The 22977-nt window shown below is 43.7% G+C and overlaps 1 protein-coding gene across 5 annotated transcripts in view; it reads left to right on the top strand.

Annotated features, from left to right (window-relative positions):
• The first annotated feature begins 9227 nt into the window (after nucleotides 1-9227).
• The window catches only part of ULK2 (unc-51 like autophagy activating kinase 2), a 59414-nt gene continuing 45664 nt past the window's right edge, over nucleotides 9228-22977 (top strand). For 3 of the 5 annotated variants that reach the window (XM_073315962.1, XM_073315964.1, XM_073315965.1), the window contains exons 1-3: nucleotides 9229-9844; nucleotides 11372-11464; nucleotides 12645-12686. In XM_073315962.1, the coding sequence (XP_073172063.1) occupies nucleotides 9755-9844; nucleotides 11372-11464; nucleotides 12645-12686 (225 nt within the window). In that variant the 5' untranslated portion in view covers nucleotides 9229-9754. Of the gene's footprint in view, nucleotides 9845-11371; nucleotides 11465-12644; nucleotides 12687-22977 lie in introns of all 5 variants that reach the window. The other 2 variants (XM_073315967.1, XM_073315963.1) reach the window with 2 other exon arrangements.

Below are 22977 nucleotides of genomic sequence, written 5' to 3' on the forward strand. Positions count from 1 at the left end.
GCCTTTACAACAGCTGTCCCCTACACACCTTGTTCCCAGCCTCCATTCAGTGCGGCTTAGCACCTACCTAAGTTAAATATCTATGCCAAAGGAGGTTTTTCTGTACAGATTGTTTCCACGTGTCATAGCCCGTCTCCCTCTGGTTACTGACCGAACCCAAATCACCATGCTGTGGAGAGTGAGAATGCCACAAAGCTGGTTTAGTTAGAGCCGTGGGGCTTCGTAATGGTGCTCGTTGGTCCCACTCGGGCTCATGAAGTGCTGTAATTTCTCATGGCTTGCTCATCCCAGGGTTGTGGGCCTGCATTCATGAACAGCAAGTCCAATACAGAACATTCAGTTCTTGCTTGTCATGAATAGATCCTCTCGTTGCCTATTTATTCTTTTGCTGATGCTACGCAGAATGTTGTAGTTTTATAGACTCCTCCGAGCAGGATACTTCTCATCCCTGCATGCTGCACTGTTAGCATGGTCTGGGTAATCTAATTTCAGCTGTTGAATGGAAGATAGAGACCAGGATTCATTGTTCCAGAAATGACCACAGCCTATCGGCTCTTCAGAAACGGTAAGCACAACAGAAAGTTGGAACAGAAAGTTACTGCTCTCCAATCACTATTCCTCTTTTAATATCTCCCACTCTGTGAATCAGCTCAACCGGCATATCTTCACCAGATCTTTAGGGAAGAACGCAATATCCTGTACACACACGGCTTTATTAATACACTTCCTCTACTCGCCTCTTACTGAATTTTAAGGCTGTGCGTCCATCTGCACAAGGGAAGCAACCCACACTTTGTTGAGGTGACAGTTGTGGAAGAAGGCAGGGTGGTTCTAAGTTGCAGCTAAGAATGCTGTCCTTCAGTCGCTCTCCTCCTTGGGAAGGAGGAAAACAGAAGCACAAAGGTGAATGAAAAGGGAACTCCCAGCCGTCAGCCCCCCAGACGTGTCTATAGCCTTATTTTTAATATAACTGCTTAGGATGGAGGAGGAAAAACCTAAAAGAGACTTAGCTGTTATTTAAGGCTTTGTGTGTTCAAAGAAGCTAATCCACCCTCCAACTTTTCCTAGGTAAGTGGTGGTATCCTCATTTTACAGATGGGGAAACTGAGGTACAGAGCGATGACAATGCCACAGCTTGTCAGAGCAAGGATTAGAACTTGTGGTTTTCACTTCCAGCTGTCTGTCCAGATCCTCCAGAGGATCAGCTCATGCATCTCCAACCTGAGCATGGCTTTTTCAGTTGCATGAGGGTAAGCTTCTTCGCATTCTGTCCTAAACTGGTAGGTAGTGTCACTAGGCCATGCTAATGAGTTGCTGTGTTTCACTTCAGAGGTGCTTGCATTTCGGTGGCTCAGAAAATTATCCTGAAATTTGCTATTTATATTACAGTAGTGCTAGGTTTGGGCCCCCATTGAACTAGGCACTGTACATAATCAGAGATGGCCTCTGAGACGGCATAATCTAAAGAGACCAGACAAGAGAAGGGTGGGTGGGAGATAACATTGCCCCTTAATGATAACCAGCAACGTGCTTTATTGTGGATGCCAATCTGGTATGAAATGCTCTCTAGCAAAGCATATGGGGCTAGATTTTCAGAAAGTTCAGGCTCACAAAAAAGGAATTGCTCCTGAAAACCTCTGGATTTAGCTCTTCAAGTGCATATGAATTTGGGATCCTGGGGGAAGAAAGGTGCTATGTAAATAGAGTTTTTTAACTGGAGATCACATATGTATTTGTATTACCATAGCCCCTAGGCGCCCTATTCACAGACCAGGACCATTGTGCTAGGCACTGTACGGACAGATCGAAAGACGTTCCCTCCACAAAGTCTCATTTGTGCTGTAGTTCTTCAGCCCCAGTGCCTGACCTGCTCATGAGGTTACTCCTTTCATTCCTCCAGATATGACCTTGGTGTATCTCGTCTGCCATGATAACATTGGCAATGCTGAGCCTGCTCAGCCGGGGGTCAAAGGCACTGGTACGCCTCTGCAGTAGGCACCAGATAGCGGTGCAAGGCTTGTGAACGTCAAAGCCTTGTGGGATGTTTAGAATAATCTCAGCAGATAAGCCCTGCGCATCTAGCTGTTGATCTCAGACACTCCACTCCCTACAGCCTGGCTTGGCCATGCATGCCTGAGCTTTGAGGGAGATTTACTTATCTGCTGGGATGCTTTTGGCTGCTGAGTCCCAAACAAATAGCTTTTCCCTCTGGCCAGATCCGAACCTAGATAACACACCTCCAAGTGGTCACCATCTCTTCTGCCCCTCTTCTTCTCTGTTCTGGCTTCAGCATTTGACGCTAAATAGTATGCAAGGAAAAGAGAAACAGAAGACCTTAGACAAATAGATGGAGCTAACATGAAGGTACCAGACACTGTGACTGGCAATATCTGTGTGTCCTCCAAAAGGTGATGTTCCAGCTTTAATTTTCATTCAGCTGATTAGTCATGTGGTTGCAAATCCATCAGCCACATGGTGAAGTGGCAAAAACCAATTGGGCAAATTCTCCTTGAAACACAGCTACTAATATTATTAGGTTCTAATATTAATATTTTTGCCATTTACATAGCACCAGCTTTCATGTGAAATAAACCCATGGTCCTTCCCATATGTGCTCGTTAAAGAGCCCATGATGCTTTTTGCAAGAATGTGATGGTAACCTCAGAATCTTGATCAAACTTCAATTTAAGTGTCTTCCTGCCTAGCTAAATCCTTCTCTCTGCAGCTTTGTGTGGATACAGCATTCCTCACTTCATATCTCAGACTCTTTTGTGGTGCAGTTGTGTACTGTTAAACAGCTGCTGTGTTCCACCCCAGAGATGGCTGCCATTTTGATGGTTGGTAAAGTGAGCATGATATATCTCTTGCCTTCTTCCAGGTGGGGGTGTGAGCTTTAACTAGCCAGTGATTATTGAAACACTTTGAAAACTTGGATAAAAGGTGCTATAAACGTGCAAAATATTATTACTTGTAATAAAATCGAAATATGTGAGGTAAGAATCTCATTTTTCACCAAAGATCTTTGATGTGATTTTAATAATCAAATATCTTTCTAAAATCCCCAATGTTTGTCTCTGGAAAATACTCATACAGCCCTTCGTGACTGGCTAGCAGCTGTGTTGTAGGGTTGCCAATTTTGGTTGGACGTATTCCTGGAGGTTTCATCAAATCACATAATCTTTAATTCCTGGGGACTCCAGGACAATCCTGGAGGGTTGTCAACCTTACATAAATGCATGTACTGAAATACTTAGGTTTTCAAAAGCCAGTGTTTGGTGTAAATGTCAGTATATGTTCCTGTGTTTTCATTCCAATTTCAGCTGAATTATTCATGAAATGTGCCACAAAGGTATGCCTGTTGCACAGGTATTTGTGTTCCTTGTCTAACACAAGAATGCTTGTAAGTGTATCCAGCTAACACAGCCCTGCTATTACAAGGATCTCTCCTCACACTTTCTGGTACGTAATTATATGATGCCTCTGTTTACACCACCATTAAACTCCTTATAACTCCTTCATTAAAGCAATACCTCTTAGCACTGTACCTGGTTCCTGAGGACTTTGTGATGGGGATGAGAAGATGCGCCACTCCTTGGAGGAAAGTTTGGGGACTATGAGTTAAAGGTCAGGAGTAATTAAGAAGGGGGAAGTGGTGTGCAATCACTTCGCCCAACCGTGACTCAAACAGACCTGTACTGCGGGGATTCACAAGCCAGCTGTGTGATGACCTCACCATGATCCTTTAGATCACATTTAAATGAGTGGGGCCTTGACTCCCTGCTGACATACAGCATCAATGCTCTGGCCTCTTCTCACCAACGCAGAAGGCTCATTTAGTGGTTTATCTGTCATCTTGGCAAAATGGCAGAATCCCAATCCCAGGGACTCAGCTCATCGCTTGGTTTTTCCCAGGTCGATAACTTGACTCCCCTGGGGCTGACTGGCTGAGGAGCGGTAGAAATCTTTCAGCGGAGACATTAAAGCCTCATGTCTTACCTGCTCTGTGTGGAAGTTAAAGGTCTCTGGCTGCTTTTCGTAACCTAGTTCCGGGGTCCTTGGCCAAAATTTCCTCTCCCTCTACGGTTTGTGTGGGGTACTGTGTGCAGGTGGGGTGGCCTCTGCACTGCAGAGGTGTCAGTGGCACTATAGGGACGTGTTTGTAAAGTTCTCAGGTGTCCTTCAGAACAGAAAGGTGCTATGGAAACACACAATATTAACATCTTCATTCCAGGCAGGTGAAAGCAAGACGGAATTGTGCCATACAAATGCCAAAGGGTACTAAAACCTCCCCCCTCTCCGAAAGGTACTGGAATTATTAGCCTCACGTTACAGCTGGAGAATCTCTGAGGCAGAGAGAGGAACTGACTTGCTCAAGGACATGCAGCATGTCAGTGGCAGAGGCAGGAATAAAACATAGGTCTCCTGATTCCCAGTTGCCTTCTCTAACCCAGTAGATCACACTCCTTGGCATGTTGCATGACTTCAGCACCCAGGGGATTTCTAGGGGCACTGTATGTTTTTGGTGTAGTGTTTGTCAGGTTACACGGCTCGGGCCTGCAGAGATGTTTATTCCCTGTGCCCTTCCCCTCCCTGACTGTGCCATATGACCTATACCTGCTATCTGGAGGGTCCTGAGTGGGGGAATGAGTGGATCCTTTTATGTGTACATTTTCCTGTTGCTTCTTGTCCTCCCTTCTGGGCTATGAATGGAGCTAGATTTCTCCCTTTTCTTAAGACCAATTTTCAAAATGTCACTTTGGTACAAAATGCGATACAGAGCTAGAGCTTGGAGCCCTTTCTTTATCCCCACTGGGGGGAGCATTGGCGTAGCAGAAGTGTAAACTGCCCGTTTATACCTCTCCTTGGTTTCCTGGCAGCGTGCTTCACCCCTGTGATCTGCAGGGCCCACCTCCTAAGGGTGCGAGGGGGAAAACAGTTCACTTACATTTTGGTCTTGCTCTGCTGAGAGTACAAATACAGGTGACACTTGTGGACACGTGGAACTGGACTGACGGAAATCATTTCAGAGAGGCCAGCCAAGACCCCAATTCAAACTAGTGGTCTAGGCCAGCTCCTCAAAGATATTTAGGCTCCAAATTTCAATGGAAGTTAGGATCATAAATCCCTTTGAGGGATCTGGATCCTAGAGCCAAACTCCATAGTCCTTTCACTGAGCAACATTTCCATTTATTTTTTGACTTCGCCACTGGAGTTCAAATCCTCCGTAGCCAGTTACAAATCCTTATGCGATGAGCAGTAAATGTTGTTACGCTGATCAAATTTCCCAGCTTCTCCCTGTCACTGTTTCATTCTGGACCACCAGCTTCCTGTACAGCTCTCTGCTGAAATTAACCCATTCCTAGGCCAGCAGACAAGGAAAGCAAGACAAACGGCTAACAAAGGAGTATGATCACTTGGTGCTGTCAAGGGAAATGAATGTGTTGTTTTCAACCCATATGGGATAACTTCTGTCTAAGAAATTCCTAAAGTGTCTGTCTCAACAAATACGATTTATGGCCCTTTTGTGTTGCCTTTCTTCAAAGCAGGCTGTGTGAAGTACAGCTTTTGGGTGTAGGGCATATGCCAGCCTGGAGAGACAGACTCATGCCGGAATGCGAGAACAGAGTCATTTTTCAAGAAAACGAGTTTCTGAATGTCTAGCTTGTTACGATTGGTTTTGTTTTTCTCCCGGCTTGATTTTTAAATCAGTGCTGTTAATATATATTAAAACCCAACGCTTTGAGTTATTACCAACACCTTAGATTATGATATAACTGAAATTTTTTATTTAATTTATTTTTTAGTATTGATCTGTTTTACTTTTTGCCTTTACCCTGCTGACTCACTGAAATTAGTCTGATCAGTTTCACATTCTGGTTCTTGTTTGTTAGCTCAGGGCTGAGGTGTCATGATACACAAAGTTTACATTTTTAAAAAAATCCTTTAGTCCTGTTTTGACACACAAGCATTCATATTGGTGTTCTGTAACCCACACACACTTATCTGTAAAGCCGAAAGTTGTCCTATGTTAGGCTAACAGTGTCCCTTTCAGTTATATTTAGTGCTGCATGTCTTTTATCTGCTCAGATCTTTGAAAAATATTCTAATTTAAATGATTTTGACAGGGATGAAAAAAACAAAGGTAGTAAGTGTGGTGCATTAAGGTAAGATTGTGGAGAGCAGCAAAAAACAAAACCAAACCCCCCACCGTTCAAAAGAGGGAGATTAAGTCATGCTTTCCTGAATGTCTTGGTGGGATATGTGTGCCAGAATATCATACTGTTCAGTCACTGTTTGCACATGCCAAAGTGGGATGGCGCCATGTATCACATGAGAGAACATGTACTGATCTGTGTGGGACTCAGGGCACTGACCCTAACTGGCAGCATCAACAGCTGTTTGCTGTGTGCACCTCCTGATGTTTATAACTGCTTGAGTGCTGCCCAATGCCAAAAGCAAAACACAGCTGGTGCCTCCCATTCCAGGTATATCCGTTGTTTGCTGGAACAAAAGGCTGGCACTCGAAAGGGGTGCAGCAGTAAGAGTTAATCATTCATTACAGCTGACGGCGGAGGGAGGACAGAGAGTTTAGTGGAAGAAGTTGGTTGTAAGGAGGGATTTGAGGTAAAGGGAAAGCACTTGGCACAGGGGTGTAGGGATGCTGGTCCAAGCATAGGGAAGTGGGTGGAAATAGATGAAGGGGCAAAGAGGAATGAGAGGAAATGGAAGTGAGATGAAGGTTAAAGGCTTCATGTGACTGGCATGTTTTCTGACATTTGGATTTGTTGAAGTAACAGTCCTAAAGTTGATCTACAAATGTCCAGGACACAGGCTGGAGGTGGAAGGGGCCCCTGCTCGTAGAGTTTGACCATAGGTAATTTTAAAACATCATTGTTTATTACATTTGTACATGCTAGCTGTGCTTGTGTGTTTTCCCCCATTGTTGCTCTATGCATTAGGTCCTCTGCTAGGTTTGAGCTGTGGCTTGGTCTTACTAATAGAGCACCAAGTAAATTTCCTAGCACAGAAAAGCCTAAAGAGTTAATAACAGGGATGCAAAAAATCGTAGGGCAGTGCAGACCTGTTTATCTGCAATGCGTTGGGTGGTAACAGAAAATATTGGTGGAGGTACATGGCAGCAGACACACAATTCACAGGGGAGTTAAGAAGTTGAAATTAACGTAGGCCACCTTGGGTCCCAATCCTGTAGATCAGATTTCCTCTGTAGCATTGGTGACCCAACCCTTCCAGCATCGAGAGTTCAGGGGAGTGAGGGGAGGTGAAGATGTACAACTGACTTTGTAGGTGATTTACCATCCAGGAGGGGAAATACAAAAAACATTTGTATCTTATTTTCACTCTGCACTGAGAGGATATAACTGCATTTGTTACAAGGGCACTTTGAAGGAGAGGGAGCTGAGTAAATGTGGAGTGAGGGGAAACATTGCATTTTAAATTCCATGGGGCAGGGGCTGGGTTTTGTTACATTTGCACAGTGGGGGCCTGACTCCTGACATGGGCTCTGCTGGGTACTACACTAATATGAACAATTACTGGATGACAGATTCACACCTACGAGAGTGGGGCTAGATCTGAAAGTAGGGTAAAAGTGTATTTTGTATTAAATCCACTTGGACTGTCTGGGACCTGGCTCATAAGTGGGGTTAACTGGGGATTTGATGAGAGATGGATGTGACCTTGACAGTGTTTTGAGTTGGACAAGGGCCCTGCACAGGGATGGGACTATGTAGATAACAGGTAGATTCAGGTCATTAAGGTCTCTCTTCTCCCTTGGCAATAGGGTCTGTCCCTGGTGGAGCAGAGGGGCAGGGGTTCTGGCTCAGTGTGACCTCCTGCTGCTCTGAACCAGTGTGCGTCGGGGGGTGGGGGGGGTGGTAGGAGAATTCAAGTGAAGGCTGGTGGGTGTTGGCTGGGGTAACTCTGGTCTTTGTGGGGTGTCACAGAAAGTGGCCATGAGCTGAGGGCGGCCGGAGGGTAACCTGGTTATCCTTGCACCTTCTTCCACTTCTCCCTGCTGATGGCTAAACCGGGGTTGGGGCAAGTGGGGGGTGTTGGTGTACTGGGGGCTTAAGCTAGGCTAGATAATATGGGATGAGGGAGGGTGGGAGGTGTCAGATAACCCTGATGGTAGGTGGGGGTGCTGGGATAATGACGGGGGGTCAGGTATTTCAGTGGGGAGGGGAGGCGGGGGTGCTGGGATAATGACGGGGGGTCAGGTATTTCAGTGGGGAGGGGAGGCGGGGGGTGCTGGGATAATGACGGGGGGTCAGGTATTTCAGTGGGGAGGGGAGGCGGGGGGTGCTGGGATAATGACGGGGGGTCAGGTATTTCAGTGGGGAGGGGAGGCGGGGGGTGCTGGGATAATGACGGGGGGTCAGGTATTTCAGTGGGGAGGGGAGGCGGGGGGTGCTGGGATAATGACGGGGGGTCAGGTATTTCAGGGGGGAGGGGAGGCGGGGGTGCTGGGATAATGACGGGGGTCAGGTATTTCAGTGGGGAGGGGAGGCGGGGGGTGCTGGGATAATGACGGGGGGTCAGGTATTTCAGTGGGGAGGGGAGGCGGGGGGTGCTGGGATAATGACGGGGGGTCAGGTATTTCAGTGGGGAGGGGAGGCGGGGGGTGCTGGGATAATGACGGGGGGTCAGGTATTTCAGTGGGGAGGGGAGGCGGGGGTGCTGGGATAATGACGGGGGTCAGGTATTTCAGGGGGGAGGCGGGGGTGCTGGGATAATGACGGGGGTCAGGTATTTCAGTGGGGAGGGGAGGCGGGGGGTGCTGGGATAATGACGGGGGGTCAGGTATTTCAGTGGGGAGGGGAGGCGGGGGTGCTGGGATAATGACGGGGGTCAGGTATTTCAGGGGGGAGGGGAGGGGGGGGTGCTGGGATAATGACGGGGGTCAGGTATTTCAGGGGGGAGGGGAGGCGGGGGTGCTGGGATAATGACGGGGGTCAGGTAACCCCGCTGGTGGGGGAGGGGGAGGTGGGGGTGCTGGGATAATGGGGGGGTCAGGTAACCCCGCTGGGAGGGGAGGGACTGGTGGAGAAAGGAGGGGCTGGTCGGGTAACCCCGAGGGGAGGTGCGGGGGGGGGGAGGCGCGCTGGCTCAGCGGGGCAAGGGGAGCCGGCACGTGCCGAGCGGACTCCTTGGCCGGTGGCGGAGGGAGCCGAGCGCTGGGATTGGCGCGACGCGGCCTATAAATGCCGTGAGGCGGCGCGGCGGCCCCGGCAGTCGGAGCTGGGGCTGGCGGCGCTCGCAGGGCCTGTAGGGGAGGCAGTGGCGGCCTGAGATAACCCCCGCCCTTTCCCCAGCGCCGGGGAGCGGCGGCGACAGCCCGAGGGGCCGGGCCACCCTTTCCCCTGCAGCCCGCCGGATGCTGCCGGGCTCGGGGCCGGGGGGCCAGGGTCTCCGGGGGCATGAGGAGCGGCCGCCGCAGGGAACAGTGACGTCCCCGGTCCTCTCCCCCTGAGGGGGCCGAACCCCCCCGCCTGGAGCTCAGCCCCCCTCCCCCTCCCCATGACAGAAAGCGCCCGTCGCCTTGGAGACGCCCGCCCGCCGCCCCCCGCTCGCCAGGCCCGGGGGGGTCCGCGCCGCCCCTAGCGGCATGACAGCAGCTGCCCCCGCCCCCGGGGGCGGCCCGGGGGGAGACCGCCTGGCGCCCCGCCGGGGGCTGCCGTGAGCCCAGCGCTCCCCTGCCCGCCCGCCCGGCCCTCCATGCCCCCGCGGGACGAGGATGGAGGCGGTGGGGGACTTTGAGTACAGCAAGAAGGACCTGATCGGGCACGGAGCCTTCGCCGTGGTCTTCAAAGGCCGCCACCGCAAGGTAACCTGGCCCCCCGCCGCTCCCGGGCTGGTCACACAACCGCCCCCCCGAGAGCCCCCGGGACTGGGCCGTGCACCCGGCGGGCCGGGTCGGGCCACTCCCGGCTCCCCAGAGCCCCAGGCGGCGAGCGCAGCAGGGGCTGCCTGGGGCTCCCCTCTCCGCTGCTCCGGGGGCTTTGTTGTGATGGGATCCTGCCAGACAGGAAGGTTTGAACCCCGGCGTGTCTTGCTCGTCAGGCAGGTGGACTGGCTGTGGCGGGGAGACGCGCAGATCGGTGTGACGGGGAGGGGGAGGCTTGTCTGCCTTTATTTAATGTGTGTGACTCCACTGCTTTTATAAGCTCAGTGCACCGAGTCCTTCCTTGGTCAGGGCTCCTACCTGCCAAAGAGCAGAGCTCCATCTACTGACTGCTGCCTGGGAGATGGGCTTCTCTGGCAGCCTGGGAATCTGGACTCCTGCACCATTTCAGTTCTCCTCTCACAAAAAGCTGTAGAAACAGTTGGCCAGCTTTGATAAAGGTTAAAAGCCAGGTAGTTTGCCCTTTCTTTTTCCTGCGGGGTTTGGTGGCTCCCAAATGCAGGTGCTGCTTTTGGGGAGGGGAGGGGGATCATCTGTACAGGAGACTGGTTTCTTTGTTTTGCAGCAGTCACCAGTGTTTATCTCACTTGATAACTGGAGACCTAATGGAAAATTGGCTCCAGTTGGATTGGCTGAAGATTTCTTAAACTGAAAGGTGTCTCCTTTCCCAGCATTGCTTCCCCATTAGCCCAGATAGCATTAGGTGCACTACACCTTCACACTTTTTATCCTGAGATTTTAGCCTGTGTGTGTTGGGGAGGGGGCGGAGAGGGAACCTGGCACAATTCTGATTTCCAAAGAAATCTATGTAGTGTCAAGGAACACTTCAGTTTTATTCTTCATGGATGTTAGAGGGGCACTCTCAACTCGCAGTGGCCCAATTATTTAGATTTTTTTCTAAAAACAAGTTCTTACAAAATCTAAGGTCAGTAGAAATTACTCCACAACATCATAAATAAATATGCATATAACTTGTTTTTAAACAAATATTCCCCCAGGTTGTGTGCAATGCAGATATTGCAGCATTAAGAGCCTGAAGGTGAAAGTATATAAATAACTGTGAAACTGACACTGTTGATGTTAGCTGTGGAAGATAAGAGGAAAAGAAAGAAACAAACAGCAACAATAGTGAAAAGCAAACTGGATTTATACAATCCTTTCCATTTTAACAATCTAAGGTGTTAATGTGATTTTTTTTTTAAACTGGAATTTTGTCTTTCTCAAAACAGTTCACCATTGTAGTTTATAATGGTTTTCATAGATGTGTAAAGTGTCACCGAATGAAAAGAACACTAGAGGTTTTGGTGGCCTTATTTGAAAATCACAAAAATAATCACAAAAGGGACAGATTAGGGATCCATTTATTGTTTCATTGGGCTAACTTTGGCCAGTCGCTAATGGGGAAAGTAAACATCTTTTTGTTTTTAAAAAGACTCTTTTCCTTTGCAGAAAACGGATTGGGAAGTAGCCATAAAAAGCATTAACAAAAAGAATTTGTCAAAGTCACAAATCCTGCTTGGGAAAGAAATAAAAATCTTAAAGGTATGTTAATTTGCAGTGATTTTTAAAGCCTTCTCACTGTGCTTTGTTTGAAAGGAAATGGGAATTTCGGTCCAGTTCTTATGAGATGGGTGGCCATATAACAATCACCATAGTCCTAGTTTTCATAGCCTTGTTAGTTGCAGCAGTGGTCAATAAATGAATGGGCCAAGAAAAGAGACTGAATTTTCCTTTTATCTCCAGAAAAGGTCCCAGAACTGGTGTAAGGTACATAGTGGGCTGGTGGGGTGGGGAAGCTTCTGTTCTGTACTGGCTGTATGGATAGAGGATTTTATAAGCAGGGCTGTTAATCTGGCACATTTCATTAGCACTACATTTACTGCAAATAATGTGAGAGAGGAGGAGAGAACATGTTATCAGGTTTTTTCTTTGTAAAGATTACTTGAATTCATCACCTTCTTTGCTCAAAGGCAGGGTGGTTACTTGAAAATTAGAGTGTTTGTGCTGGGATTTGATTCTCAGGACAACCTGCCCACTCCTAAGTAAAATGTTAACTCAAAATTCACAGTATATGTTCGGTGGAGGAAACTTAACAGAAACCTAATTTATTTTGACAGTACTGAATTATGTGAAAACCCTGCATAAGGCTGTGCTCTTTAGAAAGTGCCCTTAGTGATCCTGTACCTCAACTCTGCAAGCTTCCCTACCTGTCATCTCTCCTGCTATTGGATAGTTATCATCAGAATTTGCTTTATTCTGATATTTTCAAACATGGCATGGCACATTACTATCTGGAAATTCCAGTGTTAGGTACATTATTGTGGCTCTGTTTATTTAGTTCCTGTGGCATCCTCTTTAAAACAAGCTAGAAATGAAGTTTAACCACTTGAGTGTCCTGGAAGTTTTGTTTAGTATCATTTAACTTGTCTTCCAATCACTTTAAAAAGGATGAATTGTTGAGGTGAAAATAATAGTCTAATCAATTTATTTTCCCCTAAGCAAGATGTTGTGCAAGAGTACAAAGTAAATTCAGTCAGGTTTTGGTATAAATTCAGGTATTTTATAATGGAATACTTAAAACAAAATATGGAAAATAAATTCTGGAAACAAACACTCAAAGAAATGTACATATCCCATGAATTCTTCCTAGTAGAGTAAGTCATTCTTTAGCTGTTCATTATGCCAGACTATATTTTCATGATGTAATTATTTTGTTTTATAGGAACTTCAGCATGAGAATATTGTGGCACTCTATGATGTCCAGGTAAACAATCTCCTTTTCTGCTGTAAAATCTGTATTAAAATATACCGTGTGGGAATGTTGAAACTGATTTCTGTGCTTTTTTTTGAATGCTCAGATCATTCTGGTGAAAGATTTAATCACTTTTTAAAGGGTGTTTGCTATTAAATACAAAACTTGTACAAAGCAAATACAAAGCTTGTGAAAGGAGCACAATGTACTGTAGGCTGCAGGGTTCCAAGAGCAAGTGGAAGCTTGTGAATCTCTGCAGAGGCCGTTTGTGTAGTCTGGCCCAGAGGGAGAGCATCAGCTGGCACTTATAGGTAACTGGGTGAAGTTACATTAGTGGTAGCAGCTATTCTCCTTTCCTTATTAGAAGGAAGGAAAATGCTGCTAACTGGGAAGTGGCAGCTGGCAGAGAATGGGTGTGTTCATCAATTAGGACATTTTTCTAACAGTTGTTGATTAGAAAGAATGATTTTCATTTGTTAAGGCAGGCAACATGAAGGAGTTAACATAATTTAGAATCCTAACTGTAGAAGTGGCTTTGAGATCCCTGTAGTGTGGAAATACGCTGTTTAATCCTGTGTCAGTGGGGCAAAACTGAAAGCAATTGAAGGCATAGTGATGTGACATTTAAATGTTGCTGATGTAGCTAGTGGAACATAGATATACAATGACGTGTATAACACAGGTGTGTGACTGGCCCTCTTGGAATGGGAAAACAATGTAGCAAACCACTTCGATCCTATTTTCCCCCTTTCTTGTATGTCTAGGAATCTGCCTGTAAAGGTTGAAATGGTTTAGTCTAGCATATTATGGGGAGTGCATGCCTAAATGAATTCTCCTTAGAGAGAGATGCTGTATTCTAAGACTTGCAAGTGCTGAATACATCTATGTATGTAATTATGTAGGTTATGCAGTTATTTTTTCTACTTGAATAGGAACTATACATTTATCTCCTGGGCTTGATTCTAATCTTAAATACAGAGGCATATTTGTGAATAAAATTACTGTAAAGAATCCTTAGGACAGTGCACAGTTAAAATATAATTAAACCTGCATAAAATTGACCTTTCCTCATATCTCATGGTTGTGAATAACCATGCCAAAAATAAACTCTAAATTTTTGGTGGTGTGCGGACATCCCTTCTCTCCCCATCCCCTTCCAAACTACACACTGGGATGTGTGGGACCTACAGTACTTTTTCCACTGTGTTTCTTATATTCAGCATTGTGGATTTCTCTTACAGTATTTGATAACATCAAGACCACCTTAGACAGAGTACTGATCACTTTTCTGCATTCTCTGCCCTGCTTATTGAGGAGTTTAGGGCCTGATGCTGAGGGTTGTTGAGTAGGAATAGCAGGCTCTCAGCATCTGGACTTGAATGATGTCCTCAACCATTGCAAGGGAAATTCTGAATCTTGAGCATTGGATATTGGGAAGTAAGGGGGCAGCTGACTTTAAAACCCGTTGCATAAAACCTATAACTTAAAACTTCTAAATGTACACATGTTCTGTTAATATATTAGTTTAAACTCACCAACCTTTACTTTAAAAAAAAAAAAAAAGCTTTGCAGTTCACCTTTAAGATATGTTGTCTTGGTTCCATGTTTTGATGATCTAATCGTTGTGTATCTTTCCATTATAAACTCCAAGGAGTCTAATTCTCCTTCTGATTCATGCACAAAACTCCCACTAGTGTGCTGTGAAGGGAGAATAGTAACCTACATTTGTGTGTGGAAGCCATTTCTTTACATAAAGTTTATTTGGAAAGGAAAGTCTCATACTTTTCTGGTCTGTCAGGGTTGGAAAGATGCCAATATAGTAAATGTTAGTCATGAGACTTCTCATATGATCAGGCCTATAGTCTCCGTTTGACATGGGGATGGTTCTGCTTGTCATTCAGCCTTGTGCGTAATTAAAAGGCACAGCTATAAGTAGGAGAAGGGAAAACTGCATGTCAGACCTTGGATATATTTCAGACACATGCATAGTAAAAGATAAAACTTTGCATGCTGAGGTTGCTTTTATTGATGAAATATTTGCTAAAGAATATGTAAATCAAACAAATAGAGTTTCAATTTCTCTATAGTGCTATGATTGTGAAATATTATACATCATTAATTTATGAGATTACATTAATTTATATCCCAGAAAGAAAAGCACTATACTAGGCATTCACACATCTGGCAGCCATTGTACCTACTCATTTGCTTTAGTGTTTCATGTTCTAGCATGTATTGCACTTTTTCTTTCCCATAACATCAAACATTTTGGGAATATAATACAGTTGATTAGAATTTTGGAAATCAAGCAGTTATCAAATCACAGAAACTAGTGTCTTTGGGTCTGAATGTTGGAGCCAGTGAAGACTGTATCACAGCAGGGAGTTCCCAGTGTGACTGGGAGTCTGTTTTTATAGATCTAGGTCTGTAGCTTTTGTTAACCTTAGGCAGTTTGAAGCAGAAAATGCGCATGTTTTAAACAGAGCTGTTTGACAGACCAGTTTACTAAATAATCAAAGAACTGACTTTGTTTTACTAGGTCTTCAGAGTGAAAAGCTGGTGGGTTATAAGTAGCTAAAAACCATGTGGTGAAAAATATAAATGTATTTTAATACAGAACAAATATTTTCAGTACCACTTAGTGGTAAGCGATCTATTTACACAATGCCGTTATAGCTATATATTTGTTTATATTCTACTCTGGAATATATCAAGTCTGTGAATTAAAGGGATAGTAAATCCTTTAAAATGAATCACTGAACTTTTGCTTTATTTTGAAATAATTCTCATGTTTGATGCATTTCTTTGTAAGGTAGTTTGTCACAGATTCCCTCTCCCCTTATCTCTGTCCAGATACACTTTTGTTGGTATTGCATTGCCTATTGGCTGTCCCACAATCAGTAATGAGAAGCATACCCTGCTAAAGCTTTTAATGAAATCTAAAGGGACCTTGATTGTGAACAATCCTGCTATTAGCACATGGGCATTTGGAAGCATCATACATTGCTCTGGCTTCAACTCTCTCTGAATTCAGAGGTTTGATATACCACTTAGCATGTGTAGCCTTCACTCCATTATAATACTAAAAGTGCCCATTCATCTAGAAATGTTCCCAAATGAATTGGTGAGCCATTAATGTGCATGCATTGCTTGGCATTAATATTGTGTTGTACTGATGCCAGCACAATAATTGCCATTGATTTCCATAAGGTGACTACATGCAGTGTTGGCAGGTTTGAACTGTAGTTAAGCATTTCATATAAGCAGAGACATACTTGCTATTTATGCTATCGTGGGAGCCAAGATAACTGTAGCAAGCTATAGTATTAGAAAGTATGCAGGATAGTTTTTAGTAGAGCTGGTATCTAGAGCAAATCGGTAACGCGGACAGTAGTTCCTCAGAATCGTATTGGAATGCTATAATATATTTAAAACCGATAAGGCTGCAGATACCTGTCCCCGTATCAGTCCATTAAGGACCAGTAGGGAAGGTTAAATGCCCAAAGAAGTGGTTTAAGCTGGTGGTGCTTATTTTTATTACTGGAGACATTTTTAAAAACTATTTTGCTTTATCTGTGCGTAAAGGATGAGTAGTTAGTTGGAACAATGAGTTTGAGGTCCCGGGACTCTGAAAGGTTATTTTAATGGCGAACTTAAAACTTTAAAAATAAACACAGAGCTCTGTAACATTCTAAATCACTAATGAAATAGATGGGTAGTCTTTAACATGTGAAGACTTGTCTTAAAATAAAATATTTAAAAATAACTTCCTGTATTTGCCTTCTAGAACTTGAGTTCAGCATTCTTTGTCTTACTGAGGTGTGGATTACTTCCAAACCCCTAAGCAGCATCTGGAACCCATCTCCTTTCCCTGTTTTAGGTTTCTGGGATGTCATTCACTTTTATAGGAGGAACAGAGAAACCTTGACTCAGATCTTGACAGGTTAATTAAAAAAACAAAACAAACAACTCCCTCCCAACACTTCAACCCATCTTTTGTAAAGTGCATTGAGATCCTTGGATAAAAGATACTACTTAAGTGAAAATATTAATTATTTGTACACAACAATATGATGGAAAATAGCTGTTTAGAATGAGCTATATTCAGGCTGTGAATTTGTGCTTTTTTTTAAAGTTGATGATCCCAACTGCGTGTATTGAATGGAGATGATCCTTTATGTAGAGCCAGGCTTCTCCTGTTTTAGCAAATAATTTATCATTCAGAAAGTTATTTAAAATATCAGACATCTGAATAAAAGTAGGACAGACATCTTGGAAGTAATGATATAATGGGGTGGATGAATGTCTCCACCATATGGAGACTGGAGTTTGCTGCTTGAATAGTAGATCAGAGATCACTGATTTCTGGTCTGTTAGAGAAATAAATTTTCTTTAAAGATACTACCTGTGCAGGGTTCTCTTTTCTGGGGCTTAGCTTACCGCTGGGCAGAATACCCTTAGCCCTTCCTGTTGTCCTTGAGGGCAGTGGTAGCAAGATAGAGCACAAGCCAGACAACCTATTGGCCATCGTACATCACCCCCTACTTAAATTGAAGTGTTCAGATGTTAGTATTTATATCAGTTCCTTCTAGACCGTGGTTAGGGAAGGAAGTCCCTGTTGGAGACTGCATTTCTGTATCATTCTGTTTTACCATCATTAGTTGTGTATCCTTGTTAGATTTACCCAAACATTCCATCAGTCTGGCGTGGCTGCCTACATTTTTTGAGGTGGCTGCTTCAGACACTCTGGCATGTTCTTGTTCTTTGCTTGTTCTGGGGCTTTGGTGCTTGCTCCAGCACCTACTTCAATGTGTCTGCCCTTGTTTCTTTGATTTGGCACTTCAGCACAGGATTCTTCTCGGAGCACCAACATCTAAGTTAGGATGCTCCAGTGCCATATTTTTCTCAGGTTCTTGTCTAAGGTCTCTAAACTCAGAAATGTCTGTTCCTGCTCTGTTGTCCCAGCACAGCCATTCCGTACATCCCCTTAAACATTGAAAACCATTTCTGAGCTGAGCCACAAAACCAGTCCTCTCCTCTTTTTTAAAATCACTCCCAAAGTCCACTTATTCTCTTGTGCCACAAAAAATTTTTATGCTTTGTATTAATTTCTCAACAAATGAATTATTTTTGCTCCAGCATGTTATGCACTAACCTCACTGAGCAACTGAATAGTCATTCCTCACCTACGTCTCTTTACTCTCTCGTTCTGTGGTATGCTGTGTTGTGTCCAATACTAGTTGGTAAACTTCTTAGGGTAAAGATATTTTCTCGTCTATACTGGGAGACATCTCTCCTGCTTTTAGGCATTATTTAAATAGTTAATTTCTTACTTATTTAGTAAGACACTCGTGGCCGACAGGCCTCAAATATTATTCTTCTTTGACTTCCCTATTGGAAATGCATCTCTTTGGTGGAAAATACAATCAGCCTCTAAAATGAAGGCTGCAGAAGTCTAAAAATAATGTATTTAAAAAAAAAAAACATGATCGAAAAAAAATTCACTCAAGAATCTGAATTTCTAAATCACATAGCACTTAGTAGTAGCTGGAAGGTCGGCTGCCATAATGCTGCTCCTTGAAGAATGAGGTAGAATTAGTGTCTAAAATTAGTGGGTTATGACAAGGAATTGAGGGATAGGGGCAACCTTTTAAAAGTTTATTTGATCCTGTTGAAGCAAAGCTAATATGTTGTCCTTAACTTACCCTGCTGTGCCTAGTTATTACAAAATAATATTACAAAAAGATGCATCCGATGAAGTGAGCTGTAGCTCACGAAAGCTTATGCTCAAGTAAATTTGTTAGTCTCTAAGGTGCCACAAGTACTCCTTTTCTTTTCGCGAATACAGACTAACACGGCTGCTACTCTGAAACTAGTTATTGCAGTTTGTGTGTCATGGCCCTGTTTCAAGAACTTACAAGTGTGTATGTGCACAGAATAATTTGTGAAAGGCAGATGTTTGATGCGACAGTAACATTATTTTGTATTATGTAGTAGGCCATTCTGAGAGTGACTATTCAGTTTAATTCCTACCATAACTGTTAGTTAAGTACACCATTTCATGTACCAGAAAGTGACTGGCCTTGCTATTGTAGTACATTTGCCATGGCTGATAGCTCTTTTATATGAATAATTGGCAGCATGTATGCTATTTGATCCTACTGTCAGATGTCAATTGACATTTCGTCTGAGACTTAACATTTAGGCAGGACTAAACAAATGTTCAGTCCTATGTGAAGGATTATTGCTGTGATGTACACACAGGAAAAAACTTAACCCATGACTGCAGTACAGTGAGAAACCGCTAAAAATTATATAGAGCAAACTCCTATTAACTAAATCTTCAGTGCTTTTGCCAAATATCTCAGTGTCCCAGAGAGGTGAGAAGCAAGCTTGGCCAAGAAATTATAACTAATATACGGCAAGTTAATTTTCAGATTCGTTAATCAGAAGATGATGGGTATACGAGCTGTCATGCTGACATACATACACTCGGGACTCAGATCATAAATGTGTGTTTAAATGGAACTAATAGACATAGAGCAAGAGAGTATCCATTTGATTTGCTGCCATTTCCAGGAGGCAGGGAGTGTTCACAGGGTCCTTATTGAGATTGTTCTTCCAGGGTGTTAAAATAATTGGCAGCCCATTAAGATTATTCTCTGCCGATGTTAATTCATTACAAAGAACAGTTTCATAAACCAAAAAAAATCTAGGATATATAACTAGAGCTATAGATTATTGATGGCCACAATTATTAATCTTGGATATTTGACTTGCGCTTTGCTTTTTAAAAAATGAATGCGTTCTACATGGAAATATTTTGTTCTGTACCAAACCCTTGCTTTGGGCTGGGACTTCATCCACATCCTCGTCCTGAGACACCTCCTGAATATCAGGGGTTAAAAGGCAGTGTGTTTTGATGGACTTAGTGCCTAATATTCCCTTCCTAAATGTATGTGTTTAGCTTTCAGAAGACCTGGAATGTTTTGTTAGCATTTTCTATCTTCTACTTGTCCTTGCTGCAGAAACCCTGAATCAATTGATTCAGAAGCATCACAGGCAAAAAGAGGGACTGGAGACAGTAAAGCAAGGCATGCAAAGAAAAAAATGTTTGAATGGATGTTCACGTGACTAGCAGAATATAAATTTTGTTTTGCATGTTATTCATCTAAAGCAAGTAGAAGCATAGGCTGGAACTGTAATGATTTTGTGATCTGTTTATAAATTTATAAATTTTAAAAATGAAGTTTTCAAAAACAGCTTTATTAGGTCAGTTTTATCCTTGAATGTTAGGTCTGTAACACATTGGGTCACAATATTTTGAATACTTTATCTTATGCTCTGTTTAGCAGGTCAAACCAAAGACCACAAATTGAAGGAATGATGGAGGATGTGCATAGTTCTGCTCCTCAGCAAAATAATTCAAAAGGTTTCTGAATGTATTGCAACATGGAGTTTATATTCTTCATGCTGTCCAAAAATATGGTTGATACAAGATGTATACTAGAGAAATTTATTGTGAATTTAAATGGTGATGTGAGCTAATTCAGCTGTTCTGTATTAGGGAGCTTGTATTGGTGGGACATTGAAAGATGTTTGGGTTCGAGGTAAACTTTAGTACTCTGTGTGGTTGGTCAACCTAAAGCCAGCAGTGTGCAAAGTTTTACTTAGAGGACATGAACTAGATATGACTTTTGACCAGATGGGAGAAAACTCCTTGTGAAATATTTAATCTACTCATCTGATTGGTGAAAAGGATTAATCTGTCCTAGATTAAGGCTACCAACCTAGGATTAATAAAGTTAATCTGAAGTAATGATTCTTACTAGCTATCTTATTTGGCTGCCAAAACACATCAAACACCCTTTTCTAGGAATAGTGGTTAAGGAAAAGCTACCTAACTGCCTTGGTTTATGGAGAATGCTCTAGTTTAACCTAGTTTAACTGTTTAAACAACTGTAGGAAACAACACAGGTGTACCTTTAAATGGAAAATCTTGGTGTATTTTTCCCATTTTAAATCTTACTGTTGTGCTCTAGCACCTAATCCAAACTTGTATCTGCAGTCAGGATACTAGTTATGAAAAAACTTGGAAAATAACTCATGTCACCAAGGTGAGCAAAAGTTGGTGCATATGAAGGATTAGAGCCTTAGTGTGGTGTAAAACAAACCGCAGTGTGTAGGGCAAGATCCAAGTATTAGATTATGCTGAAATGGTTAGAGTTTAAATACACTGGGGAAGAGTTAAAGATAACTCTTGATTGTGCTATATTAATAAACAGTATTGCCCCACAACGTTAAAATGTAAAAATAGTACTGTGACCTAGGGACCCCTCAGCACTAACTAGCAGAGGGAACCTCCTACCATAACTTTCATCAGGTCTGACACAGTCATTGCCCCAACTTTCTGTTGTCATAATCTGTATCTAAAAGGTGTTGTGTAAGGTGTCATGTGCAAATTGGTAACACACTAGTCATTAATATTGTTGTGTGATGTCTGGATGGAGGATGTTTAAAGAACTACAGATGTGTGCTGGAAGTATGTTCCCAAAATGTGTTTGGCAGATAGTGCCTAAGCCCAGTCTGTCGTAGGCAAAAGAAGGTTGTTTTGCAGGCTTGACAATCTCCAAAATAAATTAAGCAAGGTGAGACCAAAGACCGTGAAAGCATGTTTACAAGTAAGGTAAACAAAGCCAGCAGGCGAGCAAGTGGGGGAATGTGACCACTAATTTAAATAATATAGATTCTCTCCAAATAAATTGTCTGAACTCTAGAGCACAGACAGGTTGAAGCTTCATTTAAGACTTCAGTTTCAGATATACAGGTTTAAAAATTTAAACATTTTGGGAACTGATATTTAGGGATGAACTTAAACAAAATTGGGAAATTCAGTTAGGTGTTTAAACGTTTGGATAGGGTTCTATGGAGTGAGGGGCTTGAGTTAAGGTTAACTGGGGTTGTTGGAGGGGAGGGGATTGGAAATATTACAGATCTTGTAATCTTGATCCATTGCCACTTGTCACTGTTTCCCAGAAACAAGTAAATGAAATCCTTGGCCATACTGTATTAGTAGCCACAAGCATAGGTGCCAACTCTGTGGGTGCTCCAGGGCTAGAGCACCCATGGGGAAAAATTAGTGGGTGCTTTGCACCCACCGACAGCCAAGCTCCCTTCCCCGCCCCACCTCGCCTCTGCCTTCCCCCCCTGAGCGCGCCGTGTCCCCTCTTCTCCGCCTACCTCCCAGTGCTTGCTGCCGCAAAACAGCTGTTTCGCGGTGTAACAAGCTCTGGGAAGGAAGGGGGAGGAGCGGGAACGTGGTGCGCTCAGGGGAGGAGGTGGGGAAGGGGTTGGAATAAGGGCAGGGAGGGGGTGGAGATGGGGTAGGGACTTTGGGGACGGAGTTGGAATGGAGGGACGGGGGGGCAGGGAGGGGGGTCGAGTACCCACTGGTGCTAACAGAAGTCGGCGCCTATGGTTCCAAGGGACACATGGGCTGCCTTCAGAGTGGGCAACTGGCAGAAGAAAAGAGTGATCATGCAAACTGCACAAAACAGCCGACTTTTCTCAAGTTCCTATGTACAAAAAATGTGTACTTCTGATCCAGGGCTCTCTGGCACCAACCACTTCCTCAACTGTCTGAGGGTAGTGTCCAAATAACTGTGGCATTGCAGTGTTTACTTTGATTTTTAAGTGATATTAAACTAACCGCTCTTTAGATTCCTCCTGCTTATTTGGAGAAGGAACAGTCACTGTCATAGGACAACTAAAGGGCTTCCTGTTTCTGAAGGGAGCAATTTCAGTTGAAAGGATATTGCTTGACAGGGAATTCTGGAAAATTTGCTCTTTAGTTCTGTGGTGAATAAATAACTAGCATTAGCTGATTGTTGGATTCTGTCATGAGTTGCCATTTTTGTACAAAGAAAACTGCATAATTTGAGTTGCTAATTATGTGAAATCTTCAGTTCTGATTGGTTGGTGCATAGAGCAAAAATATGAACATTCTGTTTGCCAGTGGAGAGTAGATATTGGAACTTGAGAAAACTTGCTATGTAACAGGGTAAGATAACTGAAACAGAATTTCAAGAGTTGTAGTGCAGTATGATCTGATGGCAGGCTCCTCAGCTGCCTAAACTCTCAACCTGCTGACTGAAACCTATAGTTGAGATCTTATGGTACATTACACTCTTGTTAAAGCACAAGAGAGGAATTACCGCCAGTGCCACAGCTTGTTATAACTTTCACTTGTTTAGTGTCTTCCACCCAAAGAACACAAAGAACTTTACGAACAATGAATTAGTTC

The sequence above is a fragment of the Lepidochelys kempii genome, chromosome 17, assembly GCF_965140265.1.
Source record: "Lepidochelys kempii isolate rLepKem1 chromosome 17, rLepKem1.hap2, whole genome shotgun sequence".
NCBI lineage: Eukaryota > Metazoa > Chordata > Testudines > Cheloniidae > Lepidochelys > Lepidochelys kempii.